Source organism: Chanodichthys erythropterus, chromosome 2, assembly GCF_024489055.1.
Source record: "Chanodichthys erythropterus isolate Z2021 chromosome 2, ASM2448905v1, whole genome shotgun sequence".
NCBI lineage: Eukaryota > Metazoa > Chordata > Actinopteri > Cypriniformes > Xenocyprididae > Chanodichthys > Chanodichthys erythropterus.
The window spans coordinates 19,181,445-19,206,147 of record NC_090222.1 but is presented as its reverse complement, the minus strand read 5'-3'; the positions used below and the strand labels follow the sequence as shown (position 1 = coordinate 19,206,147).

Below are 24,703 nucleotides of genomic sequence, written 5' to 3'. Positions count from 1 at the left end.
CGGGCAGAGAGATGACACTGCTCCCCCCTCCATTTTTTTTTTCTCTCTCTCCTTCTCTCCTCTCTTGTCCTTCATTGCCTAGCCTTTTGGCTCTTGCTCTCTCTCAGATGCCCCTGTCCTCATCTCATTTCTACAGCTGGAAAGGGCAGAGTTAGAGCGCTCTACACACACAAACGCGTGTGCTGCTTTCATGAAACAGTGACACGCCAGCAACTCTGTGAGCACCCGCGTGATCACAAAGCCAAACTGCCGGGATCTAATGTTTGGTTTTGTGATGGTGGGTACAATTTTGCACTCACTGATGTAAAGGTACATGCAGGGTCAGCCTCAGATGGCACACTCACCAACTGCCCACAGCACGTTCAGTGGCCGTCCAGTCAGGTTGCCTGACAATAATATATATTTTTCAGGTAGCTGTTATCAATCTGCCAAGAAACAAAACTGTGTTTTAATGTACTGGAAGGTTATTATGAGCCCTTAAGAGAATAATTTATCAATTTAACTTAAAAAGATGTTTTAATTGATTATGAAAGAAGTCTCTTAAAGTGCTACCTATTATGGCATTTGAAAGGTTCCTATTTTTGTTTTGGAAGTCCCTAACAACAGGTTTAAAAGCCTGCAAGGTCAAAAAAAAAAAAAAAAACTTTAATTGTCTTATAATATGCATTTATTTTTTACCTTATTTGCTCAACAACTCCCAAACAATTCGCTCAATGATTCATTTTGCCGAACCCCTTGATTGTGTGACGCTAATCTGCGGTGATTGGTCAGATGACTTGTGCTGGTTAACACAGTACAGTATACAGTGCTTGCATCACTTACATTATATTGTAATAATGATGGTGCTCTGCTCTGTTCTAAAAATAAAGACTCCGAGAGGAATTAAGTTGTTTTGTGTTTATGTTAGGGAACCTGGCCCACAGCTCGGTGGTAAACACACAAACAGTCATGGTATATGCGTTAGCCCAATGCAGAAACGTATTGATAAAGCAATGCAGTTGTACACCAAAGTATAGACCCTTTTCACAGACTGTGATGATGCGTTTTTACAGTCATCAATATCGTAAATCCTGCAGAGTTTTTTATGTTTTCATTTTTTTTTTTTAATGTATGTACATTTATAACACTATATTTATTATATTGCCTTTTCATCAAATTACAAAAAACTAGTTAACGCCGCTGTGAGCATATTTCTAATATGTGGTATATGTCGAACATCACATGACCAAACTGAAAAACTGGTCTCATTGCATCCTCTTGTCAGAGAAAGTGTTAACAGCAGTATGAACTGACGGCATATCTATGGACTTTTAAGGTAATCAGTAAAACTATCTAGTACACATTGGTGTTTTATTCTATTAAATATCAAAACGTTAGCATGAAGAAGATAAATGAAAAAAAAAGCTTTTAATTATCAATCTGGCAACAATTATTAATCATACTTACAGGTTGTGATTCAGAGAAGGAAAGGAAAAAGGAAAGAGCTGGTCCAAATAAACTGGGTATTGACCCATCTTTCAACCGGCCTGTGAATACCTCTTTGAACGCATTTAGGTTGAAGAAGCAGTCATCAGGAAAATGACAGGAACACACAGCACAAGGTTCGGGTTTCAAGTTTTCCCTGGCGTCTGTGCGCAATAAGTGGGCGGGCAATATGCTAATGTTTCGTTGTGACATCACAACGAAACGGCTTAAGATTCGTTTTAAAACGACTCATTTAATTGATTCAGAGTCGACTTTTACTTTTGAGAGACAATAACGTAATATATGGTGCACTTTCAGATTTAAAACTTTAAAAGTTTTCATTCACTTAGAGCTATGTTACACACTACATGAAAGGTAATTTTCATAAATCCATAATAGGGGCACTTTAAGCTCACAAATTCTGAACTTAATTGATCAAAAATACAGTAAAAACTGTAATATTGTGAAATATAATTATTAAATAATTAATTTAATTAAAATATAATTAATTCCTGTAATGGCAAACCTGAATTTTCAGCATCATTACTCCAGTCTTCAGATTATTATCAATGTTGAAAATGCATTACTTTTTCCAGGATAAGCATTTTTGTGAAATAAAACATTTTTTCTTACATAAACAAATATATATATAATATATTCCAAAAAAGTTGGGACACTGTACAAATTATGAATAAAAACAGAATGCAATGATGTGGAAGTCTGAAATTTCAATATTTTATTTAGAATACAACATACATGACATATCAAATGTTTAAACTGAGAAAATAAGAAAATGACTTTAAGGGAAAAATAAGTTTATTTAAATTTCATGGCATCAACACATCTCAAAAAAGTTGGGACAAGGCCATGTTTACTACTGTGTGGCATCCCCTCTTCTTTTTATAACAGTTTGCAAATGTCTGGACTGAGGAGACAAGTTGCTCAAGTTTAGGAATAGGAATGTTGTCCCATTCTTGTCTAATACAGGCTTCTAGTTGCTCAAATGCCTTAGGTCTTCTTTGTCGCATCTTCCTCTTTATGATGCTCCAAATGTTTTCTATGGGTGAAAGATCTGGACTGCAGGCTGGCCATTTCAGTACCCGGATCCTTCTTCTACGCAGCCATGATGTTGTAATTGATGCAGTATGTGGTCTGGCATTGTCATGTTGGAAAATGCAAGGTCTTCCCTGAAAGAGACGACGTCTGGATGGGAGCATATGTTGTTCTAGAACTTGGATATACCTTTCAGCATTGATGGTGCCTTTCCAGATGTGTAAGCTGCCCATGCCACACGCACTCATGCAACCCCATACCATCAGAGATGCAGGCTTCTGAACTGAGCGCTGATAACAACCTGGGTTGTCCTTGTCCTCTTTAGTCCGGATGACATGGTGTCACAGTTTTCCAAAAAGAACCTCAAATTTTTATCCGTCTGACCACAGAACAGTTTTCCACTTTGCCACAGTCCATTTTAAATGAGCCTTGGCCCAGAGAAAATGCCTGTGCTTCTGGATCATGTTTAGATATGGTTTCTTTATTGACCTATAGAGTTTTAGCCGGCAACGGCGAATGGCGCGGTGGATTGTGTTCACCGACAATGTTTTCTGGAAGTATTCCTGAACCCATGTTGTGATTTCCATTACGGTAGCATTCCTGTATGTGATGCAGTGCCGTCTAAGGGCCCGAAGATCACGGGCATCCAGTATGGTTTTCCGGCCTTGACCCTTACGCACAGAGATTGTTCCAGATTCTCTGAATCTTTGGATGATATTATATACTAGATGATGATAACTTCAAACTCTTTGCAGTTTTTCTCTGATAAACTCCTTTCTGATATTGCTCCACTATTTTTTGCTGCGGAATTGGTGATCCTCTGCCCATCTTGACTTCTGAGAGACACTGCCACTCTGAGAGGCTCTTTTTATACCCAATCATGTTGCCTATTGACCTAATAAGTAGCAAATTGGTCCTCCAGCTGTTCCTTATATGTACATTTAACTTTTCCGGCCTCTTATTGCTGCCTGTCCCAACTTTTTTGGAATGTGTAGCTCTCATGAAATCCAAAATGAGCCAATATTTGGCATGACATTTCAAAATGTGTCACTTTCAACATTTGATATGTTATCTATATTCTATTGTGAATAAAATATAAGTTTATGAGATTTGTTAATTATTGCATTCCTTTTTTATTCACAATTTGTACAGTGTCCCAACTTTTTTGGAATCATTTTTTGCTGCCAATGGCCGGTGACTCAAGAAAATTTACCAACCATGACACAAAAACAGGCAGTTATGACACCAAAATTTTAGATTGTCCTTTATTGTTTGGTTAACATTAAAAACGCAGAAGCAGTAGCAGGACAATTAGGATGCTGTCACTTTTAGACCGAATTGCGCACACGGATCATGTGTTTTGTGTTTGACATAACTGACTATGTGTACTAGGATACTCGCTGTGACAGGCATTTTTGATATAATTTTGAGTGAATTTGTCCACTGAAGTGCAAGAAGGAATGAAAGAGAGCTCAACTTCGTGCACTGACTGAGAGACAGTGGGGCTTGGCGAGTGGCCCTACACACACACACACACTAATCTTTTAATAATGCTGTTAAATGTTAACAAATATCACAATTAATATCCATTTAATATCCATACATGATGTTGTGATGCATACATTTACTTAGATAAAAGTTATACTAAACAAAATTTGGATATAATTTTTTGTGTGTTATTTTTAATTTATTTAGACAAAAATGTATAGAAATGAACTAAATTATGGACCATAACATTGAAAATAATTTTTGGCTTATAGGTATGTTAGTGAGAGACAGTTTTTGATGTGTATGTCTGGACAGTGCTTGCTCCATCTAACTGTGGTCATGGCCAGAGCTTTTCAGACTAAGATCCCCCAGAATGCCCTGCAGCCCAAACAGAGCAGGGTGCTCTGCGACATGCTGTATTTCAGAAATAACTCCTCATCAGGCTTGGCGGCCGCTCTCTTATTTATTCAGCAGGACTTCTAGAGCTCCAAACAAACACACACACTCACAACCAAGCCGAGCTAAATCACACAAACGTCAATGTGGATCAACGGGCCGCCCAGAAACAGTCATGCACACTCCGTCTCGCAGTTCAGTCTCCTGTCAACTGTTTGCAGACGCACTGGACGCTGGATGATGTCTCGGTTACTGTTGTTCTCATTTTTATAGGGCACATCCAGCCATTGCTTCCGGACCATTTGAGCCGCTAACCCATTTCTTTATGGATATTAAAAGATAAGGCTTGTATGTGCTGTAGGCAGCCTAAAAACCTGACCTTTTCTGTAAAAGCTCGAGCCTCAGGACAGGAAATACTGGATTGTATGGTGTGCTTTGTAAAAACAGGCTGGGGTGGGTATTCTTCTGTATGAGGATTGTAGTTTCGGTAGCCAGACATTCCTGCCATTAGTTATGAGAAATTTAACACACTTCTTTCTATTCTCTTCCAGATACAGCACAAAGATAAGATTCATTAACAGACAATGTCTTTGTCTCTGAGATCAGTGAGATCTTTTCATTCAGATCACTCACCTGTTGAGTCATCATTTGCCCGTCTTTCAACCATTACGGCCTAGATGGTTATCAGATATCACCTGTAGCGCCGCGTTCCTGCCTCTAGCTATTGTTTTTGCAAAAAGTCATGAGCAGGTATAGCAGCAGGTGTGGTGAAACCATTACAGCTTTATAAAAGATGGCCTGTTTCCTCATTCCTCTCAAATTATTTTTGTGTTGAGGCACAGACCAGAGTAGCTGTTTGTAGGCCAGTCCGAGAAACATTAGTCATTAGGCTCGTAGCTGCTATGGACCTGACATTTCCAAAAATGACTACTGCCAGCCAGTCTCTGACCTAATGCAGTTTAACCTTAAATAAACATATAGGCTATTTGTCCAACACTGACGTGTCATGTCAACTCAGTGTTGTGAATGCCTTCATGGCCTACATAATCAGCTATGACAACACTGACAGCATTTTCTGACAAGAGCTGGGGGAGAACATACTATGGCGTGTTTGCCAAAACTCATCTCAGCATTAAATTTTTTTTCATTGCTCTTATAGTCATAAAAATAGTGATATCTTGATTATTGAAATGAATGTTTTTGATCTAAAAACTAACAGTTGATACTGTTAAAACAGTCAGTACTGTACATAAACAGTTTGAGAAATGTAGATATTATTTGATTGTATTCAGTTTCAGTTACTTATTTATCATTTATCTCTGCAAATCCAAACCAGGTGTATGTGTACATTTGTTTTTTGGGTTGATTTTGCTTTGTTGAACGTACCTTTGTTGACGTAAAATGGTCCCACTTTATATTAGGTGGCCTTAAAGGGTTAGTTCACCCAAAAATTAAAATAATGTCATTTATTACTCACCCTCATGCCGCTCTACACCCGTAAGACTTTCGTTAGTCTTCGGAACACAAATTAAGATACTTTTGTTAAAATCCGATGGCTCTGTGAGGCCTCCATAGCCAGCAATGACATTTCCTCTCTCAAGATCCACAAAGTTACTAAAAACATATTTAAATAAGTTCATGTGAGTACAGTGGTTCAATATTAATATTATGAGGCGACGAGAATATTTCTGGTGCGGCAAAAAAACAAAATAACGACTTATATAGTGATGGCCGATTTCAAAACACTGCTTCAGGAAGCTTCGGAGCATAATGAATCAGCGTATCGAATCATGATGGCTGTATTGGCCTTTGGATGGTTAAACCGAATGACCTTTTGACACTTCAGAATCTTTAAAATACAATTATATGTAGCAAAATATAATTAAAACCTTTTGGATTCAATAAAAGAGATCTAGTTGTACTACCTTACATACTTTGTATGTCATATCTTTGTTTTTTATTATCATTAAGGCTATATATATATATATATATATATATATATATATATACACACACACACTGTATATTATATTATAACTGCTTCTGTAAAGGCTCAAGGATGATAACGATAAAGATATTGTTTTAAAAATCGTTCTAAAATAGCAGAGTCCACACCACAACTATAGTGGCATAAAGGAACAATATCACTGGAATCACTTTAAGCTGATGAACGATAAAAACAACCAATAAAAACAGCAGCAGACAACAAAACTGCAGCACATGCTTATATAAAAAAAAAGAATGTTACCTTGCATTGGTGTGAACAGTAATAGTTAATATCGGTAAAGTTATTTTTATAGTTATCATTCTTGGAGTGAACTTGCCTTAAGTCTTTTTTCACCCATAATATCAGTGGTTTTTTTAAAAAGTGAATCATTAATAATAATATCTAAATGCTAGAGTATAGCACAAGCTAAAGGCAGCATATTTCTTGCGGTACCAACAAATCTGTCCTCATCAATAGTGATGGCTCAAAACGTCCATTGCAGGATTCAAACCTAAACCTCTTGGTTACCAGCCCAGATATTTAACTATGAGCCGGGTGTTGCACACTTTCAAAACAACACTTCTGTGTGCATGCCTCAGTGAACGACACTGGTTTGTCTCCATATATTAGATAAAGGGAGAGATTGAGGGAGGGAAATGAACTCTTCACGAACTGGATGTGCACATTGATTCAGTGTGTGTATGAGTGTCAGCGCATTCATGACAGACTTCACTCATCCTTTATATGCATCTCATCTCTGTTTCTTTACTAAACGCTGTTTATTGATTATTCTTCATCCACTGACACTCTGGAGTCACCCGAGAGACGGTTGCCATGGCACTACACTGACAGATCCACCCTCCGTCTCCATAGCAGCTGACAGAAGGGTACAATGAAGTGTGATGGTCAGATGCACAGCTTCTGTTGGTTGTGAAAACTCTCATATGTGCATACATACAGATAGCCTGCAATACGACATGATGGAACTAACAATATTTTGCTGATTTATGAAATGTCAGGGTCTTTATCACATAGCTTTTATTGCTATAGTGGTCTCGTTAAATTTTATGGAGAGCAGATTTTTATGACGGAAGATCAGGTTTTGATTTATGTTTTTAGTTATTGAGGTTGTGGTGGTATTTGTTTCAGAGAGAGAGAGTGGACACTTAAAATGGGACGGTGTTAAAAACCACTGATGAAATCATGCTTGAATCCATAGTAAATTTGGTCCTTGCAATGAAATCATCAGATGAATCAGATCAAATGATTGCTTAATTAAGTTCATCTAAATTGATGCACAGCATTCAAAGCAAGCTGAGGGCAGAAGATTGCTGAGTTTAACTCTTGCTAGGCTGCCTAGCAGGACTCGTATCATTCAAAAACACATTTAGAAATAGTTTAGCAGGCACAAAAGACAAGACTGATGCATTGTATGTGAAAATAAATAGCAGAAAATTATTATAATCATCCATTTCTTTTGAAGAATTGTACTCGATTGACAGAGCAAGAACAATATGGTACAACAAAACAAGCAGAATACATTCTACACTATACAATGGGCACAGTGCATAAAGACTAAAATGGCATAACATGGGACTTTAAATGGCACATTTACATTCAGGTTGCACAAATAGTCTACAGCAGACATGCATTTGCATGGACCCTAATAATCCGTTTGTAATCGGGCTAGTAGCACAGTCGGAATAAAAAAAGTTGCATATAACCATGTCAGTCTGAATTAATTGGCCATTCAGATTGTAAGGGGCGATTTAAACTTTTTCTAATCCATCTGATAGCACATGCAAACACTTAATCGGATTGAAAACCAAAACTAAAATGTTCTGCGCATGGGCAATGACATAAAAATCGGGTAATAACGAATGATGCACAGAATGAACTGTTGTTGTTGAAATAGTGTCAGAAATGAGTCGTGTCAATCTAAAATTCTTCTTCCACTCATCGTCTGTGAAGTGGAGCAGGACAATGTCTCATCAGTTCTTCGCTTCAGGCTTTCATCCGCAGTCAACGCCTTGTTTTGTCCGGGGGAAGGGGTGTTTTTATGGCTTGATGAATAAAAGCAGCACGACACAAAGCTTCATGTGCTTCACGTCTCCTAATTAGGGCCCATAATAGATAAATATTAAGTGTGCTTTTCAAACCAAAGAAAAAAAGCAATGGTAGGAGGTTGGTTATGCGCCAACTGCTGTCATGCACACCCTGGACGCTCTTACAGAGGCTGTTTACACGACACAGTTTTCAACTAAAAATGGAAATCTTTTTATGCATTTTTGTCATTCATTTACACAACAACAGTGTTTTTGGGTGCCTGAAAACACAAGCTTTTGAAAACGGGTTTCAAACAAGTTTTTTTTTTTTTTTTAAACGATACTGTTATTATCTCTGTGCAAATTACAAAAATGCGAATTTGTGAAAACGACGTCATGCGGATGCATATTGTGTTCAGTCTATGGGTGTGTAGTGTTTCTTTACAAAGTGACATTGGCGACTACTAGCCTGGCATGAATAATACAGTGTTTTTAGTCTTTTCGCACATTGTAAAAAAAATCCCAGTAAAATTTACGGTAAAAAAACGGCAGCTGTGGTTGCCAGAACTTTACCGTAAAAAATACAGTGGCAACGTAAAAAATATCTGTTAAATTTACGGTAAAATAATGTATTTCATTAACTGATATAATGTTAATTTACCAACCTAATGAAGTACTAATATCTGTTTTGTACCTTTATAATACACTGACAGTCAACAAACACAGTGGTGATGAGAGTCACATGATGAATCAAAGTTCATCACAAGATTTTCCACAAGCTGAGAAGGACAACACTAACATATAGAAGGTGCACACAGTGTCATTCACACACACACTAAACACCATCATGGTAACATGCATGAAATTTAAAAAATGCAATAAACATTAATTTAACAACGTTAGATGTAACATAAAACCCTAATGTACATAACTGATTAGAAAAAAATGAGAAAAACTAAGAAGAAACAGAGTTATTTCAACAAAAATATATCAAATGTGAAGTGTCACGCAGGGAATTGTGGGAATGTCAATTTACGGTTTTTCACTGTAAATTTTACAATGAATTGTCATTTTTCACTTCCAAAAACTGTGAATTTAACGGTATTTTACCGTAAAATTACATTAAATGTACCGTTAGATCTATTACAGTTATTCACCGTATATAGTACGGAAACGTTCTGTAAACCAATTGACAGTCTTTTACTGTTAAAATCACGGTCATTTTTTACAGTGCAGATCTATGTGAACTGAGATCGTTTTGACAACGTTGTCGCCTGTTCACAAAAAACCTTTCTGTTTTTAGTACATCGCTGCTGCTGCTGCAAAAACGTACCCACAGTCTGCTTTCACTCTGATCACCTCATTACAATCTCATTTAGACCTGCACTTAAACTCCCATGATCCTTAAACTCTCATGTTCAGTGTCTGCCCTTCATGTAGGCACCAAGAGCTCTCCTTCTGTTCTAATTTCCAGGACTAAGGACTTACCCGTGTGATATTTACCTGTGCTGCAATGATCTATAGGAATAGACTAAGCTTACCTGTTAAGGAACTTACCTGTTTGTTGATCTTTTCTGTTTGAAGAATTTATCCTGCTATCTTTAAAGCAAACTGTGTTCTACGTTTCATGTGAATGATGATTTAAAGAGAACTGCTATCTTCAAAGCCTTTGTTATTATCTTGATGGACTTTCTAAGTTCTAAAATGAATGTTTAATGAACTCTGTTTGTATCTTACCTGGAATTCCCTACCTGCTAATATTGGAGAACTCTGTATATTTGTGCAGTGTGCGTATTAAGTGAAAACTGTTAGCCCGGATAAGTTGAATTTACTTTAAAAAAAATTTGAGGAAACTGGTTGCCCTAAAAAATTAAGTAATGTTAACTTAATAATTCGAGTTCATTTAACTTAAAATGTATTGTAATATAAATTACTTTGTAGTTATTACACCTAGTATATTTAAGTTCAATGTACTAAGCAAGTTAACTTGCCACCAATCAAAATTCATCCATGCCTCCCATCATGCATTGCTGCATGAATAAATTATGAGCTGAATTGTCTTAGTAATTTTCTTTATTCTCACTATTTAAATTTTGCTGTTTTTTTAGTAGCTTGCTCTTTTTAGTAGCTTGTTTTCTAATGTTGATCTGTTTATCAGAATATGTTGCTTGTCACCGTTGCTGAGATTCATACGCTGATTCTTGATGTCTGTGTGTGCCAAATTTTTTATTTTATTTTTTTTTGTGATAAGGACAACTTAAAAACAAAAATTGTATTGTAAAAGTTGATCTTCTGTTGTAGAATCACAGTACTGCTGTAATCAATAATGTAAATCTAACTGAGAGATTGGGCTCTAAATTAGTTCAGTGATTCAGATCAAATAATGATTATGTGAAAACATAATCAACACCACCTGATCATCTTTTAACTTTGCTTGTCTGGTTGGTTTTAATGCAATTAAAACTGCCCAAACAAAATCTATTATTAAAAAGTCAAGGATCAAGAGCTCAACTAAAACAAACCCTGACCTCGATGATGGTAACTTAAAAATTGTGATTTTCTCCTTTGGTGAAAAACTATAAAAAGGTAAATGTTTGGAAAAAATGTCTGTAGAACAGCCAAAACAAATGTTCCAACTGCTCATCAACAGCTCCTTGAATTCACACACACCACGACAAAATGGCGTCATTACCTGCCACAAACCATAATTTAAGTGCATTTAACTTACATTTATTAACACATTCAAATACACCCACAAATTAGTAGAATATACTTATATTTTATAAGTAATGCAACCAAACTTAAATATTTTAAGTATATTGTACTTATATTTATAAGTAAATATAAAATCCGGGCTAATATGGCATATAAATACACACATCAACCCAATCACTTTATTTAATGTTCATGTAAACACCACGTTTCATCAGTTGGAATGATTTCATTTTAATTTATATGTAACCCCTCAGGTCCTACTCGCCCCTCTCTTTGCAGGCCTTGAACCCTGGTCTCCGGCGTGGGAGGTGGGCACGCTAACAAGGAGGCTAAAGATAAAGGGTTTGCTCTCTTTTTTTCTGCATGTTGGTTACACCAAGTTATATTGATTTGGTGAACATAGCTTTTCAAATATTAATAAGAAGCAAAGTTTTGATAAATATATACAACTTAAAAATTCAAAATGAATTTTGATTTTAAAAAATAACATGCTCCTCGTATAAGTCACTGTATGTATGAACTGCATTTCTAATGATTTTCCGAATAAATTAATAGCTAAAAATAAGCATCAACTCAGTGACCCAAATAATAGTACAAGAAAAAAAAGAAGAGTCATCTACACCCTTTGCATAATATGTGGAAAGAATCGACTGTGGGTCATTGTGGTTCTTCAACCACAGGCAGACACCGGTCTTGGCTTGTGTGTGTAACAGGCTTTCAATAGTCTGCTGTCCTGCTCTGCCTGGTTGCTCTGATTAGTGAGGATGACGACAGTCATGTAAGCTGCAAATATAAGCTGCACAGTTTCTCGCTGTCTCACACAGACATTATACAGCAGTGTGTTTACTGGGGTCCGGCCAATAGCTAGATGAGCAATCATTTCAAATAATAAATGAGAGAGAAAGAGCATAACATTAATCAATGCAGTATAGACGTTACCCACAAAAATGACACCCACCCGCCCTGCAGCGTCCATGGCAGAAAAGGACAACATGGACGCCTGTAATGATCATTACTGTCCTCCTTTCTCTGTCTCTCTTTTTTTCCCCCTCACTTTCTCTCTCCCTGTTCATTGTTATTTTTGTAGCAGATAATGGAGTGGGTGTTGTGGCACAGGACAAAGTCGAAGATTCTCTTGTTAGGTCGCAATAACTCAGGCTACATCTTCATTAATCTGGTTACATTTGAAAACAGCATTTTCATTTCGAATCGTTCTCCGCCTGCAATCGCGTTTTTAAGCATTTTCCAAAAGTTTCTCGTCCACACGTACATGCCAGAAATCATTTTACTTCGTATGTGTAAAAAGTCATGAAAGCACACAGAGACCAGAGATAAAGTTCTCAAACTTTTCTTCTGGCACGATAATTTTAGTAGCAATTTAGCAAACAAAACTTACCATTTACTAGTGAGTCCAGGTCACCATTCCATTCCGCCATTGCCCTCATGTTTTGCTGCAGGACAGCAATTTTCTGTCATCATTGCAGGAATATAATATGAAGATTCTACAAAGGAACATATATCTTTAGCAACACTGTGAAAGTGAATAGCAAGCACTTACTGACATGAACATTTATATTTATAAATCTACAATGTGTCACATGACTAAACGTGGCATTGCTTCAAATTTATCCACTCGGAGGGTGTTTTCAAAAAGTTCAGTTTTCACAGGAAAAGGATGCGTTTTCAAATGTATCCGGATTAGTTTAGTCGTAGCCTCAGTCACATTAAAGACTGTTTTTTTTTAGGGTGTGTAATTACAGGTTTTGGGCTGTTCATCTACGGATTCTGAAATATAGCACATGGCCTCTGGTTTGAGCTTTTTGTCATACAATGCTGGAATTTTTGTACGATGCTGGTAGAATCTCAGATATTCAGGGATGTGCGGTTGTGGGCTTTGGGATGCTTTGAATATCTGGGTTGTAAGGGGTGTGTTTGCTCCGGTTAAAGTCGTTGTGTTGGGGTGAGTTTGGAATGTGGCTGCGGACTGTGGCGGGAAATGCAGCAATTACAACTGTAGCAAGCATGAATGCTCACTAATGAAGCTGAATAACTCCCAGCTAACGAACAGGTAAACAAATACACACACATCAGTGAGCACACACGCTCACGGAGCGATCGGCCCCTGTGGCTGAATGCGGCTATGTAATTGGGGTAATGGCCCGGTAATCAGGAACTGGTTGCTTCAGTCGTGAGGATGTTTAGGCCATGGGCAGGAGCCTTAAACCACGGAGCTCTAATACATCTGCATCTCTAAACAGGAGAGATCGCAGCACTACTGCCCAGCAGCGACTGCTAAATGCTAATACATGGAAATCTTAATGAGTGTGCTTGGATAAATGACTTCCTGTGCGTGTGTGCGAATGTGTGTAATATAGATAGAGGTTAGAAAGGTTAACACACTGTCTGCCCTCGGCAGTAACACATTAACTTTTAGTTGGGAGGAACTAGAAAATCTCAGTGAGAAACTGTAGTTATTTCACTTTTGTTTCATTTAATCAAAAACTTTAAACTTAAACTGCAGGCTCCTGTTGAGTCAAAGTTCACATTGAAAATCTGAGATTCAATTAAAAATGAAGGAAAATAATAAAATAATTAAGATGTGTTTTAGATTCTGCAAAAATTAATTGTTGCGTTCTCAAAATAGAGAAGGCTCAAGACACTCAAATGTTGAGACAGTATAGGAAGCAAATGAATCAAAAGAAGAATGCTTGGAAAACAGTGAGACATGATAAGCTTTTGTTAATAACTCATGTTGAAATGATAGAGAGAAATGAAAGGGAAAGTGTGGTTGCCCTTTCATGCTTGATGAGCTCCATATGTCTGACTGGGTGTTTATGAAAGTATTAGATATCTCAAGTTTAAATATAATCCTGATGACTAAGAGAATACAAGGGAAACAGAAAGTGTGGTGTTTCCTCAACACTTAATTAGCAGCATGCATGTGTTTGTGTGCATTTAGGGGAAATGGATGAAAGTATGCCTATATGTGAGATCACAAGTTTAAAAATAATCTTGATGACTATAAGGACACTGGTGAGAGTCATTTTTAACTCTTGACAGTAATGTGTGTTTACTTAGCTATACTTTAGGGACAGACTTGTCCTCAAAAGTGAGCTAAATGTGACAAAACATCCCCTTGAGGACATTTATGGTCGTCCTCAATTGCCCAAAAATGGTTCATGCATAAAATAATACATGAAGTCCATGTGAAATCAAAGTAGTACCCTAAGTTATTTTATGTTTAATATCCTGTTTCACTCGTAAGCATGCCACATTACAGGATGATTTGCAAGTGTATAGACCCTAGTCAGGGTAGACGGTATATTGATTTCTACAGTTAAAATCGAGGCTGCAGGGAGACTTACATTTACCATATGCGTTGTATAAAGGTCCTGGATCACATGAAATTCACAACTTTCAAAATGTTTTATGTAATTTTTGCTTACTGAAAGTCTTTTTTTTTTGGAGAGATTTTTCATCAGCTGAACAGTTGGCATGCTGTTAAATAACAGTATACAATCCCCTCACAGCCTAGTTTTCATTGCTAAATTAAATACAGTGCCAATATGCCTAATATTGCTTTAATACAACAATAAACAATAAGTTAGTATTGAGTAACTTACATTTTAGACAAAACATTGCCGGTTACTTTGTCTGTTTTTGCCCCGAAGAAAGTAGTTCCCGAGCAACACACATTGGCGTTCCGGTGTGAAGCTGTGTTTTCGAACTAATCTGACTGAATGATTCAATGACTCAATCGTTAAGAGCAAAGACTATAGAATAACACAAGACGTGTCACTCGTATTGTTTTGAATGGGAGAAAGTGCAGCGCGCAGTATGGCGGAATAAGTCCCGCCTTCTAAATAAGAGCCATTCGCTGACTGGTAAAGTCATCGCGTCACTTCAGCGGCAGTTAGAATCACCGGTTTCTATAGAAACAGTCAGACGCGCGCCTCCGAAGAGACGCGCATTTAGGTCTGTGCATGTGTATTAGCTTGATCCAGCCTGAAAAATATTTTTTGTCATGATTCGAGCGCTTAGAAACTAAATTTAAGAGCCGGTTGTTGTTAGATTTCATTGGTGATTTCAAATATCAAATTTAATCATAAGGTTGGCAAACTGTTTTGGAGAATTTGATGTTTCCCCATTCAAAGAGATAGGAGCTGCATGATGCCCAGGATGCCCGAGAGGCGTTTCAAAGATGGCCGCCGAGTGAAATGACTTGTCTTAAATTGACTTCGGTTAAGAGTTACTTGTTACATGCCTGAATGAATCAGTGTTTTTAAATGAATTCATTCATCCATGTATTCTCTATTTTCGCGTGGATTACTATTGAAATTGATTAGTTTCAATTACTACATTTCATCTGCAAAAATTCACTGAAGAAGCACCATGTAGTCTTTGACCGCACATTGTCAGTCGGTCCAGAACTCAGACAGAGTGATTCAAACATTGAAAAGTCGATGTTGGAATGTATATCAGCACTCAGCCAATCAAATTTGATGGCCAGAACGAACTTTTGTATAGCCTAATTTTATATAAAAACAAGTTTAGTTTATAGTACAGTATGTCCTCATGTTAACTAAGTAAACATGTTTGTGTGTTGAACCTCAACAGGGTGAATGATTGGACTTATTGTAATTTCTGTCAAAACCAGTCTTTGTCAGAAACACTGACAGAAATACTGAAAAATTGCGAGAGTGACGTCAGGAGCTGTGGGTGTTGAGGGAGCAGTGACCTTGGAGATGGGGATCCGGCCTGCTCCTGTGGCTATGTCTACTGCCTTAATGCGCAGTGGCAGAAACCTCACTGCCTCCCCGGAGAGACGCACACATACTCATGCACACACAGAGACTCGGTGTCGCTGACATCAGTTTAATCCTCAGACAGTATAAATGCATGGGCTGAGTCTAGGCCTCAGCTGTGATTAGTGCTGGGCAGAGTGTGATGAATGAGACCGCTGAAGATACACACACACACACTTGAGCCGCATTGTTATCATGAAGAGTGATGGGGTGAGTCAAATTGCAAGGCATATATGCGGCATATTACAGTGCTCGCCGCGGCTCAAGTGAAATGAATGGTGACCACTTGTGAACCGCATGTCCGTTCAAAGTCAGAGACAGAGAAGGCATCAGATAACCCGTTGGCAAGATAACCGTGCAAATGCCAACCCTCAAATATTTGAGAATCCCCCAAAAAAATCTTTTGAATTTATTGTAGATAAAAAAAAAAACTTTAACAGAAAATCCTGTCATTATCTAACTCCAAAGGAGTTCAAATTTAAAATGTCAAAGCTTCACTTTTCCATACAATGAAAAAGCATGCGGAGAAAAAAAAACTGTCAAGTTAAATCTGTTAAAACATAGGTAGAACATTTTGTCAGGTTGGGAACATCTTATCAGTATGTGCTGCCACCATATAGCATCGTTTCTTTAACAAGACTAGCCCACTAACCCTAACTGTAACCCTCTAATCATAACCTTACAATTATGCAAGATTGCTTTGTACCAATGTTAGTTTTTGCTTAGTCTTATGTAACTTTATTATTTTGAGTTTGATGAACTTAAACCATTTAGGGCAATCAGTTTCCTCAAACCATTTAAAGGTGCTAAAGAGGATGTTTTGTTTTATACATTTTTGCAATATTACTTGAAACTGTCTTTACTAACTGATAAAAGACCATTTATTAGGTGCACTGAAAGGAATAATATTAATATACATCATCTGTGCACGAGGTAGGGCCTTAAAAACATCAGCCCATCGTTTACGCGATGTCAATCACTGCTATGACGTTCCTTGTGAGAGACGAGAACGGCTGCGTGCTCCAGTAACTTTCCACACTCCACAGGCGCCGCATGCAATGTTTTTGTCCGGAGACAGGAGTAACAACTGCAGATTATGAGTTACCTGCGGTGAGTCCGACATAATGAATCCACTAACATGACACAGCGAAGTCCGGTGGTAAACACTCGTGTTCCAATACTCGCGGCACGAGTTTTGGGAGGCGTTCCCTCGAAAGGAGGGGGGGGTTGTTCTTCCGCATGCGCTCATTTCAAAAACTCAGTAACAGTCTTTGGTTTCTCAGTCGACGAAAAGATCCTCTTTATCACCTTTAAGTAGCTATATAGATGTTAAGATTTGTTACCTGAATTCAAACTGAATGAGTGGAATAAACTTAAAATCTTTAAGTTATGTTTACTCTAATGATTGAAAAACCAACACTAAAATATAAGTGAATTCAACGTAATGTATATGAGATTACAGTACTCATACTTGTTGGTTTTAAAACTTAATTGAATTAAATCAATCGATTTGCTCAAATGGTTTGAGTTACCGTAACTGATCAGGTTTTACAGTGTAGGGTAGGTCATCTTGAGAAGAAAGTGAATCTCATTTTATCATTTGATGGACTTTGCACTATTATTGAACTGAATCAACACTAAAGATGAATAATGACATTAGGCCTATTATCTTCTCTAAAGCTGCTTTATAGTTCGCTTTATAACTAATGAACTTTGCAACATTTACAATGTTATTGAACTAAATTGAATCAACATTGTACTAAATTACACTGAATAATTACACATCGTCTTTTCATAGCTGCTTTACAGCTGAAATTGTATTTGGATCATAATTGAAGACATTACTGATGTGATGCTGCTTTGCAACAATCTGTATTCTATAAAGCTCTATAAATAAATGTGAAATGTGATTTTCTACTTGCACCCTAAACAAAAATTATACAAGACTATAACATTTTACCACTAAGTTGTTAAAAACCTCCCCCCACCCCCCTTTGGTCATGTTTTGTCCCACTTAGGGCACAAAGTGAGTCATGGTAACCGCTACCCCCTCAAAAAATAGGTGAATGACACCTCTAAAAACACATTCACTCTCATTTGTTCACCTCTGGCAGCTTTTAGGGGATTTACACGAGCTTCAGAGTTTGGATTCATCATGTGTGCTGGTTTATATGTCAAACTGTGTGTTAGAACGTTTGAGTTTCTAGTGTCAGATGTGTCATCATCTCTCTTTGATCTGTCTGTCTCTTATTGTTATTCACCGGGATGCAATGTCTCATGGGAAATGTTCTCTGATGTCAAATTCTACTCAGTCAGAATGGATGCTGATAATCTAACTCCATTAAGCATGGATCTGGAGGCTTGGCTTCCCTTCTGCACACACACACACACACACACACACACACATGGTCTATTTGCTGTCCTACATTGACGGAGCATCATGTCTACAACCATAATCCCCCTAATTGTGTATGTCTTTTCACATTGACACATCAATAATTCACCTTAAATTGTTTATTCCACAAATTAATGCCATCAACCTGCCACTTCAGACACACCGTGTGAAATAGGATTGCCGTGGCAGAGATGGGTCATGTGACCTGATTGTAATCACCGTAACTGAATTACTGCATACTGTGGTTTATTGAGCCCAAGAGCTTTCAAAATGTTTTTAGTTTCAGTTATTCTGAACTATGAGACGAGGCCACAGGAAAGATAAACAAAACTACGAATGTTTATCTCTAATCTGGTTATGGCAAACATTGGAGGGAAATGTTGTGTTCAGTGAAACTAAATTAATTTCAAGAGTACATTGGACGAATGTTTGGAAGCCATGTCAATGTGTTACTGCACTGTAAAAAAATATTTTCATGATTTGTTAACACATTTTTTTTTTTTTTTTGTCAAATCAACTTATAATTAATTAATGTGGTTCAGATAACATAATATTTTGAGTTTCTGTTGATTAAACCAATCGCCTTCATTGTATTAACTTAATTTCAATTAACTTAAAATTTTAAGGCAACCATAACTTATTTTACTTAAGTTAAACTAACAATACTTTTTTACAATATGTTTCATTTAAATTAAAACAATAAATAATAAAAATACAAATTTTAGAAAATAAAATAAATCATATAAAATTATTAAATAAGATAAACAGAAATCAAATGAATATGTATTATATCATTTTTCAGTACCATACAAAGTAAATTATGCTTTTGTTGTTGCTGTTGTTTTTCATTTGTTTTTCTCTGTTTGTGCTCACTTGAAGAAAAGCTATTCCTTTAACATGACATAGCAAATTTGGTCTCCGTGACACTGTTAAGTTAATGCACTGCAATATCTGTGTCCACCATTTATGTGGCAGTAAACAGCCTCACATGGACGTTCTGAGACACTGAGCTGTAGACTTTAGAGTTTATAAACGGAGATGTCACATTGATGATTGATTGAGTTTTTTCCCTGCTTTCTTGCGCCATTGCTCCACACGCACACACACACACACACACACTCATATTCTTCCCTCATTCTGCTTCTGTCTGCAGTGACCTTCACTTCCTCTACACCTCATATTCTCTCTTCGTCTCTTTCTGTGCTTGTGGTATACTGCTAAAGGCTCTTTCTTCAAATGAATCAGCTGTCTCCCTGATTGTGTTCTTAGATTTGAGTGGTGTTTTGCTCATTCTGTTTGTGTGATGGGATAATTCTGTAATTCATGCTCAAGTATGGCTGTTTTTATGAACTGTGTGTAATGCTGTAGCTATTTAGTATGCGAGTATGTGGTGTAAGGGATAATGTACTGTCAGATTGTCATTATCACAAAATGAACTCCAAGGTGATCAGGATACCGATGTGAATACTTACAAAATTCCCAATCGTGTGGATTCCTATTGAAATGACTACATTTCACCTGCGAAAATTTGCTGAGCAATGTTAAATGCTTAAAGGTGCCCTAGAATCAGAATTTGAATTTACCTCGGCATAGTTAAATAACAAGAGTTCAGTACATGGAAATGACATACAGTGAGTTTCAAACTCCATTGTTTCCTCCTTCTTATGTAAATCTAATTTGTTTAAAAGACTTCCGGAAAACACTCGGATCTCAACATAACACCGACTGTTACGTAACAGTCGGGATCATTAATATGTACGCCCCCAATATTTGCATAATGCCAGCCCATTCGACGCATTAGACAAGGAAAGGCAGTATTAACGTCTGGATCTGTGCAGACAAGGTAAGCAAGCAAGAACAACAGCGGAAAATGGCAGATGGAGCAATAATAACTGACATGATCCATGATATCATGATATTTTTAGTGATATTTGTAAATTGTCTTTCTAAATGTTTCATTAGCATGTTGCTAATATACTGTTAAATGAGGTTAAAGTTACCATCGTTTCTTTCTGTATTCACGGAGACGAGAGTCGTTGCTATTTTCATTATTAAACACTTACAGTCTGTATAATGCATAAACACAACTTCATTCTTTATAAATCTCTCCAACAGTGTAGCATTAGCCGTTAGCCACATAGCATAGCCTCAAACTCACACAGAATCAAACGTAACCATCTAAATAAATACTTTACTCACATAATTCGAAGCATACATGCAGCATGCATGACGAACATCTTGTAAAGATCCATTTGAGGGTTATATTAGCTGTTTGAACTTTGTAAATGCACTGTATTATAGTCGAGAGCTCGTGTGGCAGAGGGAACGCATCTCTTAAAGGGGTCGTGCTGAAAAAATCAGTGCATAGTTAATGATGCCCCAAAATAGGCAGTTAAAAAAATTAATAAAAAAAAATCTATGGGGTATTTTGAGCTGAAACTTCACAGACACATTCAGGGGACAGCAAGGACTTATATTACAGCTTGTAAAAAAACAATCCAGGGCACCTTTAAATTAAGTGTGACCACATGTTAAATGTGACCCCACCTTAATAGGACAGAAAGTAGTGCCTGTGTTGTGCCGAATTTCGACTCCCCAGATTATTACCCCTCTCGTTGAAGCCATTACCTGATTGCCTAATACTATAGAGGGGACTTGGGGGGTTTGGTAATAACCTGGCAGGGGTCAGAATTCTGTTGTGCTGAGTGACCCACCTAATTATGTGACCATAGTATGTGCTGTATTGATGGTAGGGTTAGGGTTAGGATTGAGATTAGGATTAGGTCAATACAGCGCCTACCACGTCACATAATTTGATATAATAACAACGTAATATAATTGCCATGGGCAACAGTAAAATATCCAGTTTAGTCGTTGTCATTCTACTAAAATATTTCACGCTCAATTGACCGTTCGCAAAGACCCTCCCCCTTTAGTTACTGTTGCTATGTCCGACAAGCCGTGCCGATCTCTTGCCACACATGTTCTCACGCAGTGAAGAATACATCGCAGAGCAAAGAGGACACTGACAACATGTCGACAGACAAGACAGAGCAGGTAACATTTGATATGAAATAGTCTCAAATTTCGACATTTTTAAAGAAATTTAAACAATAAATCTGTTTTTGGCTCTTTAATGTGTCGTGACAGATCGCTGAAATGCCTCAGTTCAAGCGGCTCGTGAACTGATCATCTCTTCTTACTAGTTCATTTATAGCATCAAACATAGGCCAACATGAATAAACATAATAAGAAATGTTGTTTCAATCGCGGAAAGACGTCACATTTTTCAAGTTCAGGTCAATCTACATTAATCTGCTAATCCCCTGACTGCTTTGTCCGACAAAATGGCGGAATCGGCGTTATGATTGGTTAGATCGCCTGTCAATCAAACCTCTGGCGAAGGGTCAATTGAGCGGTTGACCAACATATTCTTAAGAGTTTTGTGATATGATATGTTACCTTCTCGGGTGTGTTATCTGCTAAGAGATTTCAGCTGAACCAAGCGAGAGAAAAGAGGAAAGAGCGCTTTAGGACACGAACGAGAGATTGACAGCGCGAGACGAACGGAGTGAAAAAAACGACATGTGATTGACAAGGCAGATATTCAACGAGACGTGACGCGCACACGTTCCTTCATCTAAACTTTTGCCTTTCTTTTAAATAAAAGCACCCCTTCTGTCTTTTAAACCGGCTTGTCTGGCTGGCCAACATTCTCTCTTTCTTTTCATTTCTACCGACATCCCCATGTTGATGCTTGTGGAAAATCGCCAGCACAGGCTCTTGGCCTTACGCCAGCCGTAAACCTGCCTGTCAGTATAACACCTGTGAGTGCAAGCAATGTGAGTGATGTGAGAGAGCAGATCTATTTTCACAGTAAACGCTGCACTTTTATGGAGGTGACATCAGGGAGTCTGTGTCTAGAATACTTGGTACTGGAGGAGTTTTTATAACGAGTGTTTTATACAGCTGTAGCGCCATCTAGTGTAACATAAAGTTATTGCACTATCATACATAGGCCTTTATGTATGCTATTTATGAATTTATTAGCTTAGCTCAGTGGTTTCCCAACCCTGGTCCCGGAGTCCAGCACTGCACAGTTTACATTTCGATCACAAGCCTATCTTTAAAAGCCGTTTTTTCAAAATGACTTTTTTTCTCATAGGCTACACTGAGCCAGACATCTCCACTCAGTAGCACTTATACACAAAACTTTTTTAAGAGAGGACTTTGTTCATATATCATCATATAGCCTATAACATGTTTGTTTTTTCTTCTTCTTCTATTTTATGGGTGTTGACGGTGATAAAAAGAGATACCAATAATAATAATCCCCTCTGTAAAACCTTTGACTCAAAGAAGTCAATAAAATGTAACAATTTTAAACCCTTATCCAATGTTCAGATTTCTGGAAATGTATTAAATTAGTGCATATTTAATTAGATACTACCTCATTTGCATATTTAAATATAACATTTCAGAAAACATTTTTTTTTTTTTTGCAATTTTAAATGTATAGGAGTATGGTGATATCTATTAGTTAATTTTTTTTTACATAAAATATTAAGTGATAATTAATAAAATAATGAATTATTTACAATTTCAATCTTTAATACCATGATTATTATAATTACATTATAGTGTCAGTAACACGTAGGCCTAATACTGATGAAAAACGTAATATATAATTACTTCCTGGAACAGCTTAGACATTATTGTTAGTCTTATTATTAATATTTTAATATGGACACTGTAGTATGAAATGCATCTCCAAACATACCAGACATATCATAAAAGTAAGATTCCGTAATGACAAATGTACAAAAATATTTCAGGAAAAAATATAACATCATTAAAAATATATTTCAGAGGTGTGAAACATCATTCTCACATGCTGCAATTTCTGATTTTATAAGCTAAGCAAAAACTCTCCCGTCAATCAGCATTTGTATCAGGAGTTGTATAGAAATAGAGAGTCCCTCTGAATATGCATAATAATTATTGTCATGAATGATCATGATGTCATCAGAAATGAATGCAGCATTGTTCGTGGCTTAGAAGATCTTATTAGTAATGTTAAACTGTGTGAATATGCTGTACAAGACAGATGCATGATTCCATGTGTATGGAATCTGGGATTTATTATTCCAGCCCTAAGGAAGAGGGATCTGCTGTGAGATAACAACACAGCAGTATTGAAGTGGTGTTTATAAACTACCAGAACTTGTATAGATGTGGCAATAAACAGTGTGTGGTTGGTCATGTGTTAGTATGCAAGCTGTTTTGACTAAGGAATGCTTTGAGTTCAGAAACTCAAGATTATGCCTACAGTACATACAGTAGTACACTGAAGTGTTTTATTACAAAAGATCAAGGAAAATTTGTTATTGTATGACCCATAGAGCTCTAAGTCTTTCTGTCCCTCCCTTTAGATTCTCGTCAGTCAATGCCGGGTTCCTCTACCGGAGCTATTATTGGTGGTATTCTTTGTGTGATCATCCTCGTAGCCATAATTGCAACTACCATAGTGATGGTCCGCAAACGCCAGAGGAAAAACACAGAGTAAGTACAGCTGCCTCTTTCATATTCTGTCTTTGACAGGTACCCTGGTAAAAATGAGTTACTTATAAGGAGTGTTGGGGAAAGTTACTTTTACATGTAATGCGTTACAATATTGAGTTACTCTCTTAAAGTGCACACAAAACCGCCGACTCCATTTCTCTCAACATGGGGACAGAAGAGCTGTCAGTCAGTAAATAAGAAAATAAAGTAACTAATGTGTTACTTTACATGAAAAAGCAATCTGATTACTCATAACTGATTATTGGTAATGTTTCACCCCCAACACTGCTTATAAATGACCTGTGAATGTTTCCCACTTTACTGATCATGTGTTTGTGTCTGTTCTTGCAGCCGTCCACCCACTCACAAACCTCCTCCTCCTATGAAGACATATTCATATTCAGACAGAGTGAGTAGAGCCCAGAGATTCATACTTATTTTGAAACTTTGAGCAAATACAGTTCATTTTAGATTATGGAGAGAGGGCAAAGAATTTTTTAAAAAAGAAGAAAATGTTTATATATATATATATATATATATATATATATATATATATATATATATATATATATACACTATATTGCCAAAAGTATCGGGACATCCCTCCAAATCATTGAATTCAGGTGTTCCAATCACTTCCATGGCTACAGGTGTATAAAATCAAGCACCTAGGCATGCAGACCTCTTCTACAACATTTGTGAAAGAATGGGTCCCTTTTTCAGGAGGTCAGTGAATTCAAGCGTGGTACCGTAATAAGTTGCCACCTGTGCAATAAGTCCCTTTGTGAAATTT

The 24,703-nt window shown here is 37.1% G+C and overlaps 1 protein-coding gene across 1 annotated transcript in view; it reads left to right on the top strand.

Annotated features, from left to right (window-relative positions):
• si:ch73-22o12.1 (nectin-2) overlaps window positions 1-24,703 on the top strand; it is a 93,196-nt gene that overhangs the window by 65,203 nt on the left and 3,290 nt on the right. The window contains exons 7-8 of the mRNA XM_067404026.1: window positions 23,781-23,910; window positions 24,262-24,319. Coding sequence (XP_067260127.1) covers window positions 23,781-23,910; window positions 24,262-24,319 — 188 coding nt within the window. The remainder of the gene's footprint in view (window positions 1-23,780; window positions 23,911-24,261; window positions 24,320-24,703) is intronic.